This window comes from Lingula anatina, chromosome 5, assembly GCF_051362555.1.
Source record: "Lingula anatina isolate TDL-2025a chromosome 5, LinAna3.0, whole genome shotgun sequence".
Classification (NCBI taxonomy): Eukaryota; Metazoa; Brachiopoda; class Lingulata; order Lingulida; family Lingulidae; genus Lingula; species Lingula anatina.
The window spans coordinates 10,727,741-10,749,943 of record NC_141771.1 but is presented as its reverse complement, the minus strand read 5'-3'; the positions used below and the strand labels follow the sequence as shown (position 1 = coordinate 10,749,943).

General features: G+C 35.6%; 3 protein-coding genes across 3 annotated transcripts; 1 reads left to right on the top strand and 2 right to left on the bottom strand.

The window, feature by feature from the left end:
- The first annotated feature begins 4,951 nt into the window (after positions 1-4,951).
- LOC106165216 (luciferin-binding protein) lies at positions 4,952-8,845 on the top strand. Its single transcript, XM_013543328.3, has 3 exons — positions 4,952-5,443; positions 6,647-6,964; positions 8,175-8,845. Exons 1-3 carry the CDS (start codon positions 5,387-5,389, stop codon positions 8,469-8,471), a joined length of 672 nt encoding a protein of 223 aa, XP_013398782.2. The 5' UTR covers positions 4,952-5,386; the 3' UTR covers positions 8,472-8,845.
- A 154-nt stretch (positions 8,846-8,999) lies between these two features.
- LOC106165176 (uncharacterized) lies at positions 9,000-15,967 on the bottom strand. Its single transcript, XM_013543281.3, has 3 exons — positions 14,303-15,967; positions 13,590-13,878; positions 9,000-9,554 (listed from the first exon to the last, which is right to left on the bottom strand). Exons 1-3 carry the CDS (start codon positions 14,446-14,448, stop codon positions 9,378-9,380), a joined length of 612 nt encoding a protein of 203 aa, XP_013398735.2. The 5' UTR covers positions 14,449-15,967; the 3' UTR covers positions 9,000-9,377.
- Positions 15,920-21,061, bottom strand: LOC147761630 (uncharacterized). Its single transcript, XM_087013304.1, has 3 exons — positions 20,727-21,061; positions 16,324-16,612; positions 15,920-16,015 (listed from the first exon to the last, which is right to left on the bottom strand). The coding sequence occupies exons 1-3, from the start codon at positions 20,882-20,884 to the stop codon at positions 15,920-15,922; spliced, it is 543 nt and encodes a 180-aa protein (XP_086869430.1). The 5' UTR covers positions 20,885-21,061.
- Positions 21,062-22,203: the final 1,142 nt, after the last annotated feature.

Sequence of the window (22,203 nt, the reverse complement as noted above, 5' to 3'; positions counted from 1 at the left end):
GCCATTAGTCTTAAAATAGCAAATGTCTTCTGAATGTATTTCAAGTAAATATTTATATAAATTGGCTGCTGTTTTTCTTTTTCAGCATGACTCCAATTTTAACCACGCAAAAGCAATCCGGGGAATTATTCTTGTTGCACTTCCGTGTTTTTTAATGTATGGGTTTTGGAAAACAATGGTAACGATTTGGTTTTAAACGTACCTCTTATTATATAAAGTAAGTTCTAGACTTCGTTGTTGTCAGTCCACCGTCAATGAATATACAGGCGGGAGCTCACATTTCAAGCTAAAAGAGTTTCATTTTACCCTTCTCCTGTGCCATAAACTTGTACTAGTAGCTCAAATATTAAATGTGTTTGCTATTTGAGGTCATTTAATTTTATGGGTTTCTAAAATTTGAAAAACAACATTCTGTTGTTACATGTATTATTGTTTTTCTTGGAGTTGCCAATTTTGGGTGCAACATTTTCCGTCCCTCAAATGAGTCTTCATATGGTTAGGGTCCATACTGCTGTAAGGACAATAGTACATCCGGAATGGGTCAAACCTTGAAATGCTCACATTCTCAAAATGTAAAAAAAAAAAAAAAAAAAAAAAAAATGCCAATGCCCTAGACGGCGGTAATTTACAATTACTCCAAACCCACCGCAGGCTCCAACTGTGTTTCTCTGTCCAATGGCTAGATCGATAAGGCTTTGAACATAAATAGTACAAACGACACTAAATTAAAACAACGGTCTGCCCGATTGTTCAATGGTCAAATTTAACCACAAATTGGTTTGACCTTCTCTCTGCCCGGAAACTGGTTCGCAAAGGTCTTTAAACAGCAGTTTTAACAGCATTAATGGTGAGACAGCTGAAGAGACAAAATGCTTTTAAACAATTACATGATCAGTTGGACTTTCATTAAATTCGCCGACAAATGAAAAATAGCTTTGCCTAAATTTCGTACACAGTAGTAGTAGTAGTAGTGGTATAAATGATAAATGCGTGAAATACGGTAAGTCATGTTGCTACTAGGGCGGTAATATAAAAGTACCTGCGACCTTGGTTGAACATGAACGGCCAGTAAATAAGACGGAGCTTAAAAAAACATTGTATTGCTAACCACAAAGTTAGGTACCTCATATTTTACTTAAAGACATGCGACTTTACAATCTTCATAAGTGTCGTTCGCATCATTTCTTCTTTTCATTTTTCTTTTGATTTTCATTGATTTTCTTTTATTGAAGGTAACCTTTATTTATATCACTGCTTTCGGTGTTAGAGTGGGAATCATCCGGCCTTAAACTGCGTGCAAAAATCAGTGCGCGTTGAGGCTCACTTTTACTGTAAAGGCAACACGCGAAACATGATGAAAAAGCAATAAATATCCGTGGATAAACCCTTTCAGCTTTTATGGTTTGCCCCCGATGTGGACTCGATGGTTTACCATTATTTCTAATCCCACTCTTTTCCATATCCCGTGAAATCCCCAAGGTTATCGAAGGTGACATGGGGTATAAAAAACGAAAGACAGTTCAATATTGAAATTTAAACTGTGAATGTCTCCTTCTGTCATGTGTTCAGTATGGATGAATGGAAGAATAACTTTATTCAGTTTTGGACCACATGGTTGAACGATGAGCGCTGTGTGGTAGCAATTTGTCAAGACAAAGAAGTATTTTTTGAACAGCTTATATTGAAAATGCAGTATACCTCCAATGTTCGGTGACGATCTAGAGGATCATCATCAGGGAATGAACCTGTTCTGAGAAAGGCGGTCAGAATCAGCACCGAACTATTGGAGGAGAGGTAAAATAAAAATTATGGCTTCCCTCTGTTTGTTTTCCACTTAAATTTCACAAATGGCCACTTTAAGCTGTAACGTACAAAGAAGCGGTTAATTATGGATGTTATGATTTTAAGTCAAAAAGAGCTTGAAGCCCACCTGTGCTTTGATATAACCAAAATATTTCATTTTTGACCAAGTTACAGATCAGTAAATCACTTCTCACCTTTTTCTTTGACAGATGCAAAGTTGAAGTACAGTGCGCCTCAGAGACGTTAAAGTACACGTTAACCCTTTCATTTACACTTATTGTCACGTAAGCCCCTACACGTACAGTGTACACACGACCGGTTGGGTCACGTATTCCCGAACATGGAATCCCAGCAGGACGTTTAGAGTTGCAGAGTGCATTTAAGTCAGAAATACTGTAACTGCGTATGGATACATAACAACCGGTTTGCTCAAAGGCGGAAGGCGAGAACTTAGTTCTGTACATAAACTGTACAATAAATGTACCCAGTTTTGGTGTTTCTGTCGTGTGACATGTCAGAGTTCAAACATTTCGGCTTCATTTATTTAAACATATTTTGAATACACTGTATGTATTCAATTATTTATAGTCGAGAACACACGGGGGTGGGGTTATTTTTGGTAACGTGTATTGATCAAGATGGTGAAAAAAGAAAACTTAAAACTCATTTAGAAATATAAGCTGCAGTAACAGTCACTACACAGATAAAAAACCCAGTCACTGGAAAAAAATGTTCATCCACATCCGAACATTTGTTCAGTGTCAAAGGCTCTCACAGGGAATACAATGGCGAGAAATGAGGAAAACCAGGGGCGGATCCAGAGATATTTTCTGACAGTCTTCCAAATTATCTTTGTTGCTCCATCCTCCGTTTTGACCGTCTTCCGACAGAAAAAATTAGATACCCGGCAATGTTAACTTAAAAATCTGACCGTCTTCCAGAAGACCCAGAAGACGGCCTAAATCCGCCCCTTAAAACAATCTGAAAATGCGTTTGAATATACACGGTGATGTTATAGTCGATATAAAGATTTGATCATTGAAAATACATTACAGATGATCTCGATAAACTTTTCTCTCACTGTTAGTTGTAACTTCCATTGTTCCAGTTGAAAAAGAACTATCCGTCTAAACATTAGCTATTCCTAAAATCTTACAAACAATGCGCCATATTTCACTACCGCACCTCTATCTTGGACAAAAATTAGATTAATTATACTGATTTAAACACCTATTTCAGTATTAAGTATTTTTTTAACTTCGGATAAAATATAAGGGAACAGTTCACCTGTCCCGACCCGTCTGCTTACTATAAAAATGCGCATTCATGCATCATTAATAAGCGCAGGACGAGGGGGAGGGGAGGGAGCACTCCAGTGGTAATAATTCTTCTGAATGGTTCGGTCTTTGCTTTGCCTCCTACGCACCTGCTCAGTCACGATCACTGCCCACAAAGTGCCAGCCCACCTGTGTGTGTGTATATATATATACATGTACAAACCAATCCCAGGCTCTTCAGCACGAACCGAGGGAAGTGTTCACTTGGTATAACTTTGTAGTCCTTCCAAAAGTACACACAAACCCGTATTCACTTCCTTCCGAGAGAGAGAGAGAGAGAGAGAGAGAGAGAGAGAGAGAGCGCGAAGCAAGCGCTCTGATAAATGGACCGTCCGTCTTTAAAATTTAGTGGAACGCTTACCTTTGTTTTAGTTTATGGACATGCCTTTGGTTGTTTCTCTTCGCTGCAAGAGCAAAACTTAATAGCAGATTTGCAAAGATTTAATGATAATATTGGCTGAAGATCTGTGTTAATTGTTTTAAGGTCTTATGTATGTATAGGCGTCGAACCCTGGGAGTCCCCTTGACTCTAGAAAATCTTGCAGCAGTTTTTATGTTAATGTAGTGCCTTCATTTCTAAATCAAAAGATAAACGGCATCGACCTGTATTTTTTTTTCTTGGGGGGGGGGGGGGAGGTGAATTTACAGTCAAGTAAATTAAAAATGCGAGGCAGACATTTAGACATTGACATTTACATAATTTCAGTACTTGCCAAAGGCTTTGTTTTCCGTAGATACGTGCATGTATGCCCCTGTTATTATTTTGCATGACCAAGGAAAATTACATATAAAGGAACTACATTGTAAGACAAGTCTATGGATCAGTGTAGCACATTCTCATACCTTTTTTCAAACAGATTGACCAAAGGGCACTAAAGCAAAAGATAGGTGCAAAATGGGTAGGGTAAATAAATTGTAACAGAAAAACCAGCATAACTTTTAAAAGTACATTCGTCCTTCGCCATCCTCCTCAGTGCAAAAGTACACCCACTACTACAGTGGAAAGTAAGTAACAGTGGAAATCTCTCACTTCCAACATAGCAAAAAATGAGTTATAGTTAATAACATAATGGCAAAGCACTTTGTTACTGAAGCTCAAGCCTCAGATGTATTCTTCGAAAAACTTCAAAATTTCCGGAGCAAATAAGTCTCCTGTGCTTTGTAAAACGTCATTTCTCAAATGCTTCCGGAAGTGTGATCTCTCGAATCAGCCAATCACATTTTAAAGATTCACCCACGTGTTTCGGATAGGAAGCACTTAATTCGTTTATTCTTGAAATTTATTTTGTCCCTTTACATTTAAGTGAGAGAATAACTATATAGCCATATATGAATTTTATCTTTCTTCTTCCCCAGCATATATTGTTCGAATCATGTTCAAAGATGAAAAAAAGAAAGAAAAACACTATGATGCTAGCGATTGTAGCCCAATTAATATATAAAAATAGATAAACATTAAAAATGTAATATTTGTAGTACCTTAAATGAACGCAATGCTCCTTCAGATGAGGTGAAAAGAAATGCTGGTTAGAAGCTGAAAATGTTTGCAAGCTGAAATTTATGTCTACTCCTAACCGCAATGAAAACATACTCGAATTACACGGTTATCAAATTCTTATAATTATACATTGTATGTATGATGTAAATGCATATAAATTTTCATTTTATCATATTAAAATTGATCCTCACAAAAATGAAAAAAAAATGGCAAAGTTTAATAGTATGATTAAGAAATATAAACAAATACAAAAAGGGGACTGATAATAAATGATCAGCTTTATCTAATCTATTAGGGTAAAAGCAAATACACGTTTCCAAAATTTCTTAGCAGTCTTCACTAAGACTTGTTTTAGACTTTACTCTCCTGTTGAAGATTACCCTGGTACTCTGTTACCACAGATCTCAGCAACACGTGTGTGTAAATTAAAAAGCTTCCATTCATGAAACATGTCAAATAGTGCACTTCCGTTGTAAACCAGGTTTCACCGTGTAACATAAGTATTTCCGAAACTACCATGTACTTTTCGAGGGTCCCAAGTGCTCTTGACTTGTCTTCCTTGAGGCGTGGCAACTCGACAGGGAGCGCTCCAAAACCAATATAAGCCGCAGCCGATGCAGCCTCAAGCACACTTTCACGCCACTTCGAGAAAGAGCCAGAAAGAGAAAACTCAAGTGAAGATACTGGACAAGATTAAGATTTTCTAGCTTTATTTCATCGAAAATCTACAAATTCAAGTCGACCAAAGATGATGAAGAACTTGATAGCAGTACTCTTTTTTGTGGTGATTGGACTGAGTCAGCAGGTAAGATTTTTCCCTCGTAACAAACGTCTTCTCAATTTCTTAGATCGAAATGTTATTGAGGAATGTTTTGTCTGAAGCCGTGAAAAGCAAATTTTAAGGTATTTTCGATCATTTATATGCCCATATTTACGACTTTGTTGAAATATATTTTTAAACCGCCCATTACGTAACAAAAATGACCAGACGACAATTATTTGCTTGTTTTTTTTAATTGAAAACTTTAAAATGTGACATTTTTTATCAATTAAAACACATATTTCTCACCCCAAATAACGGTTACAACAAGCATAGATCATTTAAAATGTGTTTTAGTATCGTGAAAAGCTGCTTACATATCAATAAAAAACTATTTCAGCGAGTAATTTATATTGCTATAAACAAAACCGCAAAGTGAACTTTTTGCAGCAGTTAGTTTCACACTACTAAATTCCACTTTAACATTTGTACATTTTCAGTAAAGGGAGGGTAATGTTACATTACAAATTATTCTACGGTGAAACGGAACTCTTTTTATTCTTATGCGTATTTTGATCGGACAGAGAAAAAACGATTGCAATCTGACGAAAAACCGCAGCTTCTTGGGAGACAAAACATCCCCAAGCGCACGCTTCCAGGGTTTCTCGAATAACGAACTACATTTGGTACCTTTTTATTTATTTATTTATTTGGTTCACAATGTGAAATGAAATCTAATCCTAAATAGAAATAGCTACCGAAATTTATGATGCACAAAAAGGTGTTTTTTTCTCTCTTTTTGGGTCATTTTATCCTTTTGTAGTCGGACCTAAATATGTAACAGCATTTTGTTATGTTGACAGGCGCTTTGGAATGATTCACTTTTCAATGACTTTATTTTTAGCAACTTTTTTCTTTATTTTTAAATTTGTGTATCTGACTGTTGCTCATTCAATTAATGACCTATACAGCTGTCCATACGCTAGGTCATGGTCTGGAATAATTCCGTGCCGTGAATGTTTCAAACAGTGACTAGACTTCGTAAAATAAGCAGGTTAACCACAAGGTTTTAAATTGTTCGTTTAAGAACAAAACATTCAACACAAAACAGTCGCTTGTGGGGGTGGGGCGGGGAGGGGGGAGTAACGATCTGACATAAAATGACATAAATTTGTTTGGGTTTATGTCAGCAAAGTAGCACCATATTCCAATACCCGCATCAACCATTTTCTCTCTCATTTTTTTTAGGAATCGATATCATTTCTCCGTAGCGACAGCGAAAGACGGATCTTCAACCGCAAAATTCGCACCGTTTTCCGACGCCTGGACACCGACGGGAATGGCGTGATCAGCAGATCAGATTTCGAAGCCGTTGCGGAGAAAATCATCCGATGCCACCCTGACATGAGTGAGGAGAGAAAGAATCAAATCCGCCACGAGATGACAGATCTTCTGTGGGAGCAGAACTTCGCGGGGGGTTATGACGGAGAAGGGCCACGCCCACCTATCACGCTTGCTCCGTTCGTGGATGCCATGTACGAGGTCTTTGCTAACCGACGTAAAGATGTAGGTGATTTCTTTACATTGTCAATTGTAGCCTTTTTCTCATATCTTTAAAATCTGTCTTTGGGGTAAGATTGGTTCCGTTAAGATTTCAAGATGCACATATATTATCTCGAGGGATATAAAATAAAAAAAAAATTAAACTTATTGTTGGCATATGCTCAGATATAGATTTGATAAGGACCGGAAATAATAATAGAAAATTCCAAAACACATTTTACCAAAATTTGAGAACACCGGATAAAAATAATTTTTTTTGAAAAATTGTCAGTTAATTAGAAGGCTTGCTGTACCTGTAAATTCGTGAGGAGGATATCTATTCAATACAATCGTTTGCCCTCATCACACAAGCTGTCGGTTTTATATGTTTGGTGTCAGCCTACCCCATCAGATGATTGCAATATCACCGCGATATCAGATATATATTACCTCAAATCAGAGCATTTACCATTAATATAGGACATCATAATTCAAGGTTGTTTATGTAATTAACGGATCTTCACGTGCCAAGTGTTTCGACTCAAAGAGCGAGCCATGGATGTTGACAAAACTATCCTTCCTCAGCACTGTGTGAGCCAAAACCGCGCTGAAACAGTCCTGGGCTCCGTAACTCGAAAGCATCGCGAATTGCGACCGAGCACAAACTTCTCTATTCCATAACACGGGATTTACGCGCCCCATATAATAGCCTCGACATAAAAGGTGAACTCGCTATTCGCAATCACGATGCTTTCGAGTTACGGAGTCCAAGATGTACAAAAAGTACCAAAAGTAGATAATTTTACCGCACCCACTGTCTGCTTTGTGATCCTATATTTGAGCATCCCGCGTCACAAAGGGTTATGATGAGTACACGTAACAAAAATCGCCCGAGATAGTCAGAAAATCTCTCAACGCATCGTGAACTCAAGTGAGATTTTGCGGGAATTGGAGGGGAGGCGTTTAGAAATAGGGGCAGATTAGCGAATGCGGTGAAGCAACGGATAATAGCTGATGTTAATTATACACGAATATTTTCTGGTTGTCTTCTTTTAAATAAAATTCCAGTTGTCGCACAACATTACGAATTTACCAATGCTTGTCACTGTCGTAATTCTTTCTAAGTACATGATGTAGATGTTTTATTGAACTCGAATCATCTGTTTCCTGAATAAATTTCACAAACAATTTTGTTCTCACGTAGAACTGATCGGTATATTTCCATTGTTTTCAGGAAAGAGCCTACCGCCTTCTGTTTGCCATGTACGCCGAGGTCCACACCTTTATGGAGTTTGACGGCCGAGAAGGAGTCTCTCTCTACGATTACGAACAATGGATGAAATGCCAGCACCCTCAGATACCTCAGTTTCGTCTGATCAGGGCTGCACGCGGCGCATTTCAGCTACTCGATCGTGACCAGAACGGGCTTCTGGACGAGTACGACTTTTTGTATGCTGTGCAGAAGTTCTATACAGTAAACACCCCAAATAACATATATAATAATATAGTGTACGGCCCTTTGGTGGAGTAGGTAGCTACCGCCATCTTGTGATGCCGATCGTACCCGGACTTTCACTTTTCACGAATAGGTCGTGGGATCTCTTATGGTAGAGTGAAAAAGAAAAAAAAAAAGAATATGCCACTCTAACAAAGCAGATGCAATTGGTCTTTCGAAAGGATCTCGATTGAAACAAACTTTAGTAGAGCACTTAGTTCTGATGTTATCTTACTTTGAAAATTAACTTATGGATGTCATAATATTAACATCATCATATCATAAATTTAATTGATATATTTATTCATCAAATTAACATTTCAAATGTATGGAATTATGAAACAGTTACTTAAATTATTTTTTCTACTCTTAACTTATTGATTCTTGACGAAAGCGATAAAAAATAAGCCTTTTGTATAATTAAGACTTATGAAAAATTGTGTAAATGCAAATAAAGCAAAAATATCTTAATTAAAGTTAATAAATAATTGAATGAAAACAAATGATCAAAGTCAATATCATATTATTTATTGCCTCATTCAGAAGACATGAATAAACTTATGAACTCTTATCTTGTGCTTTTTCTTGCCATTTAAATTCTACGTCTTTGATACTGCCAAAATACTGCATAAAACCAACTGGAATGCTTTTTAAAAATTCGTTGTTTTCAGTTTGTTTTAAGATTTACAGTAGGAATCGCGCTGAAAGTAAATGCGGCTTTGAAATAGGGATGACAATAAACCACTTCGGTTAGGCTTTGTTGTTAATTTTGATATATCAAAAGCCATTTATTAAGAGCATCCAGCTCTTAAAATACGATTCTTCAATAAGTTCAACACTTAAAAAAATAAACAAAAACAAACATGTTGTGTGTGTGTGTGTGTGTTTGTGTGTTTAACTTGCAATTCAGGCATTTGGAAAAAACAAATCCAGTTAAAAGTCCTACTTTGGATAAACACAGTTTCTATGATCCACAATGGTCACTTTTGGTCCATAGTCCATATATTCTCCCAATCCTTGTTGTCTAGCAACCTTAAACATGCCCTCCAACTCGTCTTTAGTCACGTTGTTACGCCTGTGATAGAAGTTGATGCCCACGAAATCGATTCTTCCCAGCACCTGCAAAAGTAATAACAAGGCAGCAAAGCTGTCAAATGTACAGACAAACAACAGAAAATAAAGATGCAAAAAAAGGTCATTTTGTCAATTTTGATGCAATAATAAATAATGCTCATAATAGCACTGTCAGTCAACACTGAATTTTAATCATGCACAACAGGTAACATGGTCAATAACAGGAGCGGACCCTGAGATATTTTCTGACAGTATTCCAAAGTATCTATGTTGATCCATCCTCCATTTTGATGGTCTTCCAACAGAAAAAATAGATACCAGTCAATATAAACTTAATAACCTGTCTTCAAGAAGACCCAGAAGATGGTCTCAATCCACCCCTTCAATAAGATTACAGTTTCAGGACCATGAGAGACTATAGTCACATGATGAAAGTCTCAATATTTGAAAAATGATGACAGTGCATAAAATAATTTTATATAATGTTTAAAGACATAAAAAACAATACAATTGCTTATGTGGAAATACAGAAAATGTGCAGAGCCTCGAGCGGATGAGAGTTAAAAGTCACAAATGCAAGTGTTTGAGAAAAAATTGTAAAGGAAAACATAACAAAACTAGAAAACCACCGAGAGTGCAGACCTCTGCCAAGGCAGCAATTGTTGATTATTGATTGATTATTGAGCCAGACCACCACTAAAAACTAATCATTGTCCTCTTTGGCCCAATTCTGACAGTTCCTGAAATTTTCAGCAAAATCGGTCCATAACTTTTTGAGTTATGTTGATGACAGACAAACAGGTGAAAATATAACCTCCTAGGCAGAGCCTGAGGTAAATATAATTTCAATGAAGCTGCTATTCAAACTTTTAATCTTTGATTATATATATATATATATATAATAACCTGCATAATTATCACTGCTTCCTTAATATTAATCTAGCAGAGAGCTTAACTTTTGGGAGTTTACAAGGAAATATCAACAAGTGTGCTTTATGTGATCTCCTTTAATGGCCTATCAATTAGGCAAATGACTTTATAACTCAGAAATTAGCTAAGTGATACCCAAGGGATATTAACAGACTGACCCTCTCAAAGGTCTTTCAGGCCCATAAGTCACATCTTAAGAAAAGCACAAAACAATAATGCACAAAATAGGACACTACCAATTCTGATGCAATAATACATTATGTTTTACTGCACAGTCAACATCAAATTTTAATTATGCACAACAGGTAACAACGACGAAAGTAAAAGCATAAGGCTTCAGGCCCATCAGAGTTCAAGTTTATACTTAGAAAGTGCCAGAATGAGAAAAATGAAAATTTCACATAAAATTGCATAAATTCAATAATAAATGATAACCCAATTGACCTGGCTTTCTAATTTGAACTGCATGCCAATCCTAAAAATCATACTTGTAAGATAAAAATAATAATAAGTAACACAGTTTTCTTTTCATAATGTTTGCAGTAGCAATGCAAAAATATTGTTGTCAATTTTGATGTAACATTACATAATAAATTATAGAATAATTATCACCAATCTTTGATTATTGACAATAAATAGCATGGACATGTAGAAAATTTGATTACCATTTGGCTTCATGTCCATGGGAGCTCCGAGTCCCACAATGAATATGCCAAAAAGATAATGAATATTTCACTCAAATGTATAACTTCCAGAAAAAGAAGCCAATTAGACTGCTTTTCCAACTCATTCTGCATTTTAGTCCTGTGTTTCTTTTTTAAAGGTTTGACAGTCATAACACGGTTTTCCCATAATGCTCATCATAGCAGCAGCACCAGAAATTGTGTTTTCTTCTATTTTGATGCAATATTACAAAATGCTTAACAGCATAATGACCATCAATTTTTAATAATATAATATTAGTAACATGGACATTCAGAAAACGTGACAAGCAAAGGTCTTCAGGATCATGGAACTTCAAAGTCACACCTTGAAAATGCCAATAAGTGAAAAATTAAATTTTCACAAAAAACTGTTTAACTGCCAGAAAAAATTACCAAACAGACTGCATTGCCAACTGAAGCTGTATTTTAGACCCATGTTTCTTTCCTGTAAGTTTGAGAACGGTATTTGACATGATTTTTGTTAAATGGTCATTATGAGAGCAGTGCCCAAAATAGGGGTTTCTTCAAATTTTGATGCAATATTACATAATGTTTAACAGCATAATGACCATCAATTTTTAATAATGGAATATTAGTCACATGAACATTCAGAAAACGTGACTAGCAAAGGTCTGCAGGCTCATGGAACTTCAAAGTCACACCTTGAAAATGCCAAACAGAAAAATTAAATTTTCACAAAAAACTGTTTAACTGCCAGAAAAAATTACCAAACAGACTGCATTGCCTACTGAAGCTGTATTTAAGCCCCATGTTTCTTTCCTGTAAGTTTGAAAACAGTAAGTGACATGGTTTTTCTTAAATGGTCATCATGGGAGCAGTGCCCAAAATAGGGGTTTCTTCAAATTTTGATGCAATATTACATAATGTTTAACAGCATAATGACCATCAATTTTTAATAATAGAATATTAGTAACATGAACATTCAGAACACGTGACTAGCAAAGGTCTGCAGGCTCATGGAACTTCAAAGTCACACCTTGAAAATGCCAAACAGAAAAATTAAATTTTCACAAAAAACTGTTTAACTGCCAGAAAAAATTACCAAACAGACTGCATTGCCTACTGAAGCTGTATTTTAGCCCTATGTTTCTTTCCTGTAAGTTTGAAAACAGTAAGTGACATGGTTTTTCTTAAATGGTCATCATGGGAGCAGTGCCAAAAATAGGGGTTTCTTCAAATTTTGATGCAATATTACATAATGTTTAACAGCATAATGACCATCAATTTTTAATCATAAAATATTAGTATCATGGATATTCAGAAAATGTGATTGGCAAAGGTCTGCAGGCTCATGAAACTTCAAAGTCACATCTTGAAAATGCCAAAATGTAAACAAGACAGCACTGTTCTGAAATGGGTTTCTTTCCATTCTTAACATTTTTTTAACATAAAACAAAATAAACAGTTTGTTGCCATTTTTATATGACCAACTAAGAAAATTGATGAGATGGGAAAAATATCAATAGAACAGTGTTTAATGTCCAATTTCCTCCATTCTGAGATTCTGAACATAGTGGATGATTGAATCTGACAAACTGCAATGATGAGTTTATTACCGTTTTTGACACTTTATTTCACAATACACGATAACAAGTTTACCATCATTTTTACACAATCAATTAACAATGTTGTAAAGATGCAGGAAATATCAAACAAACACTTTTACGTATCTTATTAGTTAAATAATGAGACTGTTAACATGCCTAATAATTGAATCTGAGGAAATGTGAAAAAACAGCATAACTTCTAAAATAAAGGCCCGATCATGCTGATTTTCGAATTTGACCTGCGTATTATGAATATCCATCAGTTCTGTTAGTTTCAAGCCAAAAGGTAAAATGTTATTTCACTTATCGTGTTATCAGTGTTGCATATATGCTGAGAAAAGTGAAAAAACAGCGTAACTTCCCTAAAAATGACCCGATCATGCTGATTTTCGAACTTGACCTGCGGATTATGAATATTCATCAGTTTTGTAAGTTTCAAGCCAAAAAGTAAAATGGTTTTCCACTTATCGTGTTATCGGTGCTGCATATATGCTGAAAAAAGTGAAAAAACAGCATAACTTCCCTAAAAATGGCCCGATCATGCTGATTTTCGAACTTGACCTGCGTATTAGGAATACTCACCAGTTCTGTAAGTTTCAAGCCAAAAGCAAAAACAGTGTTCCACTTATCGTGTTATCGGTAAAAGTGCACGACGGCGACGACGGCGCCGACGGCGACGACGGCGACGACAGACGCAGATGATGGCTATATGTACAGACACATCTGTGTCTGTACATAAAAATGATCAAAATACCGCTTGATTAGATTCGCCTTTCTATTTTATCGTTGGAGTGTAAATGTATGAAAAACAATAATAAATAAATAAATAAATAAATAAATAAATAAATAAATAAAAGTGTAAACATATAATTATATACCTCAACACATTGGAACTCGATCACCCACTCATAATTCCCATCTTTGTCCACTTGGAGCGCCACCACCGTGTCGGGAAACACGACAGAAGGCAAGATAGGCCAGTGTCCCTCGAAGTAACCAGTGACATTGGTTATCTTGAAAGACAGGTTGTTTACGTAAGTGTGGTTAACACAGTAAAGGCTGAAGTAGTCGTACAGCTTCCCTTCCTCTGGTTTGTAAACTTTGTTGGCGCGTTGACAGCGACACCTGCCTATAGGCTGAGTGTAATCGTGGTATGCGAGCTCGTACCTAAAATAAAAGTGAAAAGTGAACTAGGAAATGGGTGATTTTCGCATGCACATGAAAAGGACAAGTGAGACATAGATTAAAGACGAAAACTTGAGCAGGTAAAGATGGGTTCTTGTGAAAAAAAAAAACAGTTAAATGGAATATCCCATGAAAAATTAATGAAAAGGAATGAAAGTAGGGGCTACAAGATTATGCTATTGACATATTCTACATCATTCGCAACTTTAAAACTGCACTGATCATGCATAGACTGATAAATAATAAAAACACAATATGGGAAAAGTAAATGTAGTTGTCGATTTAAACATTTGAAGAAAGGTCAACTAAGCACGAATATCAATCGAGAACACATATCCTTACAACCTACAGGGATGAAACTGCGTGTAAATGAATATCACATTACCTACATTGAAGAATAACATACCATATTCCCTGAAACTTGTTCAAGTTAAACTGAGTGGCTACAAAACTGGTTTGGATGTCCGGTACTTTCGGACACGAGTGATTGTAGCCCGCAGAAACGCATACGACCAGGGCCAGGACGCAGACAATCACCCTCACAGAGTCCATTGTCGCTGTGATCTGATCTGATGATGCGATACTGGGTCACGTTAGTAATCTAAATCACGAAGGCCACAGAGCCAAGATATGACTATTTTGATTCCTTGCCACAATAATTAATGTGCCGTAGTTACTATATCCAAACAAATTTAACGTATTTGGTTTGATCTCAGTTAACAAATAAGAGATCTGAAAAAATATAATGATGATACATGGAACTATAACAATAAAAGAAGTGATAAGAAGAAATAAGATAAATGAATTATAAATAAACCCTTAAATAAATTAATAGACAGACGCATACATAAATGTAGATAAACACAGTAATGGATTAACCATCAACAATAATATAAAAATCCCAAGGTTTATAATGATATTAAATAAAGACGGTTCTACCTGACAATATGTACTGAAATTCAAGAAATGAACACACATCACCGCCATGTTTTCAGAATTTCTCCATCCATTAAACTAACAATTCATTAGCTGGGTCTTAAACCGGACATAGAGGCAGGGTGATACGCGCGTTCCAAAGTGTGAATCCCGTTTGTCTGTATATGTATGGGTAACTGTTATCACAGCTAATGCTATGCACGTTTGGGGTCGGTAACAACACGTAAGCTGATAAGATAATACACGAATATGGTGCATTATACAGGCTATAGCCATAATTGTAATTTTAAAAAGTAGGATTTTTATTATGAAGATGTGGATCTTTCAATACCTAAGTTAAGTCAACTTGAGAAATGTCTCGAAACTAGATTAAAGATTGATTCAGAGAGGGCCAAATGGGAAGTTCTTTTGAACCCTTCGCCCCAATGCCCAGTGGCCTCTATATAATTAATTTATATAACTGTAGTAGAGAATCAGCATTGTGATAAATTAGACTGTGGTAGTGAAGACACGGCCGCGCATTGGTTGCGTGGGTAATTGCGCTTTTGTACGACACTCTTCTAATATTATTTTAACACAGATTCCACATCAAGGTGGATTCAAAAGTGCAAGTGGACAAATAAATAATTCCTCACTCGAGCATCTTGTTTTATTTTCAAATAATGATTCCCAATGTACGGTTTATTAGTGTGAGGTATCAATGTCCAAATTTCTATAACTATTGGATACTTATCACAAACAGAACATGATTTTACAGCTTAAATGCATAGACGGTCTATGGTACACCTATACGGCAAACCGGAGTTATGAAGTACTTGTCATATAACAGAGTTTTTTTTCTAATTCAAAAAATTCTATTATATGTTATGTTACGACGATACCATAGCAATTTATAGGCCTACTTATTCAATTTCAGCAAATGAAATTTTCTTCAAAGTTATGCACCATGCATGTCTAAACTGGCGCAAGGTTTCCAGATTTAAAACTGTTTAATTGGAAACTGAATTAAACTTCAAGGTAGTGTCGGGGTAAACACAGTTTCTTTGATCCACAATGGTCACTTTTGGTCCGTAGTCCATATATTCTCCTAATCCTTGTTGCCTAGCAACCTTAAACATGCCGTCCAACTCGGCTGTAGTCGGTGATAGAAGTTAATACCCACGAAGACAATTGTTCTAAGTAACTATAAAATCAAGAAAAAAAAAAAAAAAAAAAAAAAAAATATATATATATATATATATATATATATATATTCGTATTAAAAAAAATGAAATTATCATGTGTAGATCTAGCCTATTTGTTATTTGTTTGGCTGTCGTTTTTATCTTTTTTTTTTCATTTTTTAAAATTTGCTATGCATGCAAGAGGACACAAGCTTTATAGATGGAAAATTAAATTAAATTAAATAAAAATTAAAATTAGGTAAAGGAATAACACAACGGAAGAACAGACACTTAAACTAAAATAAAAAGGTTTATACATAATAAATACCTCGACACATTGGAACTCGATCACCCACTCATAATTCCCATCTTTGTCCACTTGGAGTGCCACCACCGTGTCGGGAAACACGACAAAAGGCAAAATAGGCCAGTGTCCCTCGAAGTAACCAGTGACATTGGTGATCTTGAAAGACAGGTTGTTTACGTAAGTGTGGTTAACACAGTAAAGGCTGAAATAGTCGTACAGTTTCCTTTCCTCTAGTTTATAAACTTTGTTGGCACGTTGACAGCGACATATTCCAATAGGCTGAGTGTAATCGTGGTAAGCGAGCTCATACCTGGAAAAATGGAAATTGTGTGTAAAGATGTGCGTAAATGCATGTGTTCGCGCGCTTTCAAGAGAGAGAGAGAGAGAGAGAGAGAGAGAGAGGGGGGGGGGGAAGAGAACGGTACATGTAGAAGGTGAGGGCAATTAGGCCTATGGAGCGGCATGTTAGTAAAATACCAGTAGGCCTATAGGCCTACATGATCTGAACGGGCTACCTGGGTGTAGGGCCTATAGATAAGTTTACAAATGTAGCTACATGTACTAGTTCATGCATCTATTTGTCTATGGCAACTTATGTTGCATATAAACGAACATGTGTATTTGTTAAAAGAATGAAACGCAGTACTTCATGATTATCAATTTTGATATAGGCCTACCCTGTAGGGCCCCTACTGGTAGCAGGCACACAACGTTGATTCAACGTTGAATCAACATTGAATTTATGTTGAGACGTTGATAAACGTTGAATCAACGTTGATTCAACGACCATAATTCAACGTTGGCATTTCAACGTTGATTCAACGTTGATTCAACGACAACAAATTCAACGTTGGCATTTCAACGTTGATTCAACTTTGATTCAACGACAACAAATTCAATGTTGACATTTCAACATTGATTCAACGTTGATTCAACGACAACAAATTCAACGTTGGCATTTCAACATTGATTCAACTTTGATTCAACGACAACTAATTCAACGTTGGCATTTCAACATTGATTCAACTTTGATTCAACGACAACAAATTCAACGTTGGCATTTCAACATTGATTCAACTTTGATTCAACGACAACAAATTCAATGTTGGCATGTCAACATTGATTCAACTTTGAAGTAAGATTGAGTTGATAAACCTACATTATTTCAACCTTATTCAACTTGCATTTTTGAATGTTGATGTTTGAGTAAATTTTTCACATTGATTCAATTATTCCTCCCAACATTGATTTTCTGGTCAGGTTTTAACATTGATTCAACTTTGGCATTTCAAGTTAACATAATGACTATTCAGGAGGTAACTTATAATTAGTTAAAGATGTTAATTCAACATGGATTCAGTTTTTGCATTTCAACTTGAGACAGTATGCATGCCGACCGCGACGACAGACCGCAGGTGACAGTTGTTTGAAGCCTATACAGACAAATCTGTGTCTGTAAAAAAAAAAAAAAAATAAAAAAAAATAAAAATAAAAAAATAAATAAATAAAAAAATAAAAAAATTATATATATGTATATATATATATATATTACCATCAAGCCAATATTTGGTGATGTCATTTATTTTATTTTTTTATTTATTTTAGTATTTTAATTATTTAATTTTTGTCTATTTTTTTTTATTGACAAGTGAGTTGAATGCATTGAACTAACGTCATTTGATCAATTTTGATTTATCTCTCTCTTTCTCTCTTTTCTTCAAAGTCCCCTCATCATATTTGCACTATTTGATATAAATTGGACTTGACATTTGAATGAACTGTTAACTTTTTAGAGCTAAGTACTCGTTCCGCTATTCTTAAATTCCGCTTTTTATGACAAGCCGGTCAAGTACCCGGATGTAGTGTTTTTAGAGTTGTGGATACGAAGAAGCACAGGCGTATGAAACTGATACAATTCGTTGATTGATTCGATTCGTGATGCGATATAATTCGAAGGCATCAACACTGGAGACGAGGATTAACTTTAGTGCAAAACTACGAGCCAACTTTCTTTGAGAAAATGGAGGAAAAACGTGAAATTACGAAATTCGAAGCGTACAGAAGTCCGGAGAAATACGGGCCACGCTGGCAGGATGAGAAAGAGAGAGATAAATCATTTGCTGACGGAAAAGGTTTGATCGTTTCAGAACCAACGGACGAAAAGAAATAATGAACAAAGACAGAAAATTAAAAAATACATGTCAGAAGAGACGCGCGCTGATGTAGCATTCAGGGGGACGTGTACAAGATATTTTCATGACTCTCCCAAACATATTGCAGGTGTGAAACATGGATACACATAGACTGTTAACACTTTAAATGAAAGTGCAACTCCAGAAACTGTGACTATGTTAAAAACCGAAGTCATTTGACAAACCAACTCAGTCTAAACACCACGAGTTCAGACATGAAAAAACGAAGTAGAAACCACCCCGACTGAGAAAACATGGAACGTGCAACAAGTCTGCAAAACTGAAACTAATATTCATGTACACATGTATATGACAGTTATGAACATGATAATCCAGGAGTGCATATACATTTGGTGTGGGGTAACCAATGCAATATACACTGAGACTTGGTGGAAATAGAGATAGGCGGCATTAATCTCAGTGTACTAGCTGTATTACCAGATTCAGGCGCATATTGCAATATCATTGATGAAAATACATGGGGAATGCTGCAATCCAAGAAGAAAAAAAAATGTGTCTCAGGCTCTTGTGGAGGACCACAAAACAAACAGTATTATTCAGACACGTCTGAGAAACCTTTAAAGTGAAGGGAGCATTTGAATGTGACTTAAAGGCAGACAAAGAAAGAGACCATGTGGAATTTGTAGTATTGTAGTGAAAGGGACATGGGGTTTGATTACCCTCTACCAGGGCGACTGATAGATTTTTACGGATATTCACAGATATGTCTCTAGCTAGACAGATTGTCATTTTAAGCTCCAAGTGACTAATCTAGCTAGAGACATATCTGTGAATATCCGTAAAAATCTATCAGTCGCCCTGGTAGAGGGTAGGGTTTGATATGAGTTGATTAGATTTGAGAATTTTCAATGTGGTTAGAATAATTATAGTTGGAGTTCATATGTTATTCTGCAAATGTTTGAAAAGACAATTTAAAGACTGAACTGTCAATTAGCATATATTTGAAAGGACAGTTTAATTCTCTTTAACAAAGGAAGGGATGTTGTGTTTTTACCTGACATTTAAAATGAGCTGTTGTTAATTTGGTAGATGTACTTGTTACATTGTTAATTCCTTTAATTATTATTAGCTTGTCAAGGAGCCTGATGTATCATTTCTTAGTGATATGGATATGAAAAAAGCACAAGTGTTCCAAACTGGTTCAACTCATTGATTGATTTTATTCATGATGTAATTTCATTCAAAAGCATCAACAATATACTGGGGTTTGTGTTTGTGCACATGTAATTGTCTTTTTATTGTACATCTATATCTATGGGGTATACATAATTCTTGTTTCAGAGCTTGCATGTATGTAGACAGCATGCAAGTTTAATTGAAACAGTTACTGCATGGTTATTTATAATTTTGTTATAATGAACTCTCTGTCATCTAAAAAACAATGTTTTTTCATTCATTATTCAAGATTTATTTATTACAGAACTAGTGATTATGATTATTAATGATATGTTTGAATTATAATTTACTTTAAAAATGACAATGTATAGTATAATTTAGGTTAAGGTGTGCAAAAATCCCCCCCCCCCCCCACTATGTACATGCATAATTAATTACAATTTTTGTTTTAGTTCAGATTCGATGTGCAGCTTTGTTTTGTAAAAAAAAAGTGTTGTTCTTAGTTTTTTATTTATTATTGCTATGTTGTAAACTATGTATATTTTAACTACTTAAATTAGCAGCATTTTTCCTTTTATGCAGTGACAAAATAAAGACATTGAAAATGCTATTTGTCTCAACTTTTATTTGATGTTAAATCAAGATATAATCGATGCTAAATCAACATATAATCAACGTTAATTGAGAATTCTAATGTTGAAACAACGTTGAATTGCCAACGTTGATTCAACGTTGACTTTTCAACGTTGACACAAACTTCCGTTTTCAAACAAATTCAACGTTGATTCAACGTTGAGAATCAACGTTGATTCAACGTTGAATCAACGTTGTGTGCCTGCTGGGAGGCTATAGGGCCTTCGTTTTGAATATGGGTCCATTTCATAAGACTATCAATAACGACTTCGTGTATCTGGTATAGTGAATGTACAGTTGATGTTTTGACAATTATGCTACCTTCGCCCAGTACTACAAAAAACATAACGCATATGCCTACTGTTTTAACTATAGGTCTGTACAGGTGATTATTCTATCTATGCATGTAGGCCTAAGTGCCCTTTATTTTGTTTTTAGTTTTCAAATACTCAGATTACATACCATATCCCCTGAAACTTGGTCAGATTGAAGTGAGTGGCAACGTAGCGGGTCTGGATGTCCGAGACTCTCGGACAGGAGTGGTAATACTGGTGCCCGTATGTCTCCTTAATGACCGTCACCATTACCAGTAGGCATGTGACGGACTTAACTGTTTCCATCGTCACCCAGAGCAGTAAGAACCCGTAGTGGATTTCATTTCACAATCGAATATGGCAGAAAATTACTGAACGCATCTGTTAAGCCATCATATATATATTATACAGGTGCATGTAGTCCTACCTTTCATGCAAGAGAGTGATATAAAATGGAAAATGTAAACAAAAAATGAATACCAATACAACATCGATAAACACGCATTACCGGCTACCAATAGAAGGGAAATTAACGCAGGCCACCATATATATATGAGCTGAGCGAATTTGGTGGCGATTTTGGTGTTAAGCATTATATTATATTATTATGTAATAATTTGTGCATTAAAATTTACATTTAAATTTGCATTTGTGCATCATTATTTACTGTCAAATAGCACACCAGAGGGGCTGATAGGTTGTCACACCTACCACAACCTCATTCCCTGGTGACGTCTGACTGCAAGCAGACGAAATATTGGCTGGTAAGACTAGACAAATTTAAGTAGCTATAGACAAAAAATCTTCACAGGTCTATTACAATAACATAACTAATGAAGCTGTTCTACATTAAAATATATCGATATATGTACATATAACGACATAAACACGTTTTGAAAATTTTATTATGTAATAACATTTAATTACAATAGTGAAAGGGAACGAAAATTAATATAGGCCTAAGAAATTATTCACATACAAATTCCATTAAGTATACTCTAACTTGTTCTTTAAAACCTCTGAAAATGCAAATATCATTATGCCATTGTGCTGAGACTGTGGAAAACACTTTAACATTGTGGACACTAATGCAAATTAGACAGCGATGCTGGCAAATATACAGACACCTGTACAAGTCATTTCAATTTATCCGTTATGTATGTAGATCTAAATATGTTACATTCAAGTAAATAATAAAAAGTCCACATTTGCAAGTTTTACAGCGCATGGCTTTATGAACTATGAATACAGTTTTGATCTTCAATGGATTTGCTGGTTTAAATCATTCCCATCTACACCAAAGATGAAGCGACCAAAATATTCAAATACTAGTAAGTCAGAAAATTGGAACGGGTTACTAACTGCCGTATACGCATTTAAACTTAAAACAAAATACTATTCTATTTTGATACAATTCGAATATGTGCCAATCCCTTTCAAAGCACAGTGTACTTGGATAAAGAACATGGAAAACAGTGCTACAAAACAACACCAAATGTGTTTGCTAGTTCTGTGGAATAAACTGACCATACTGATCTTTTACCTCAACGGGCATGTACATCAAACAAAGTCAATCAACTAGCAAAATATTAGAAAAACAAAAAATACGCTTTTGGCACCTAAGC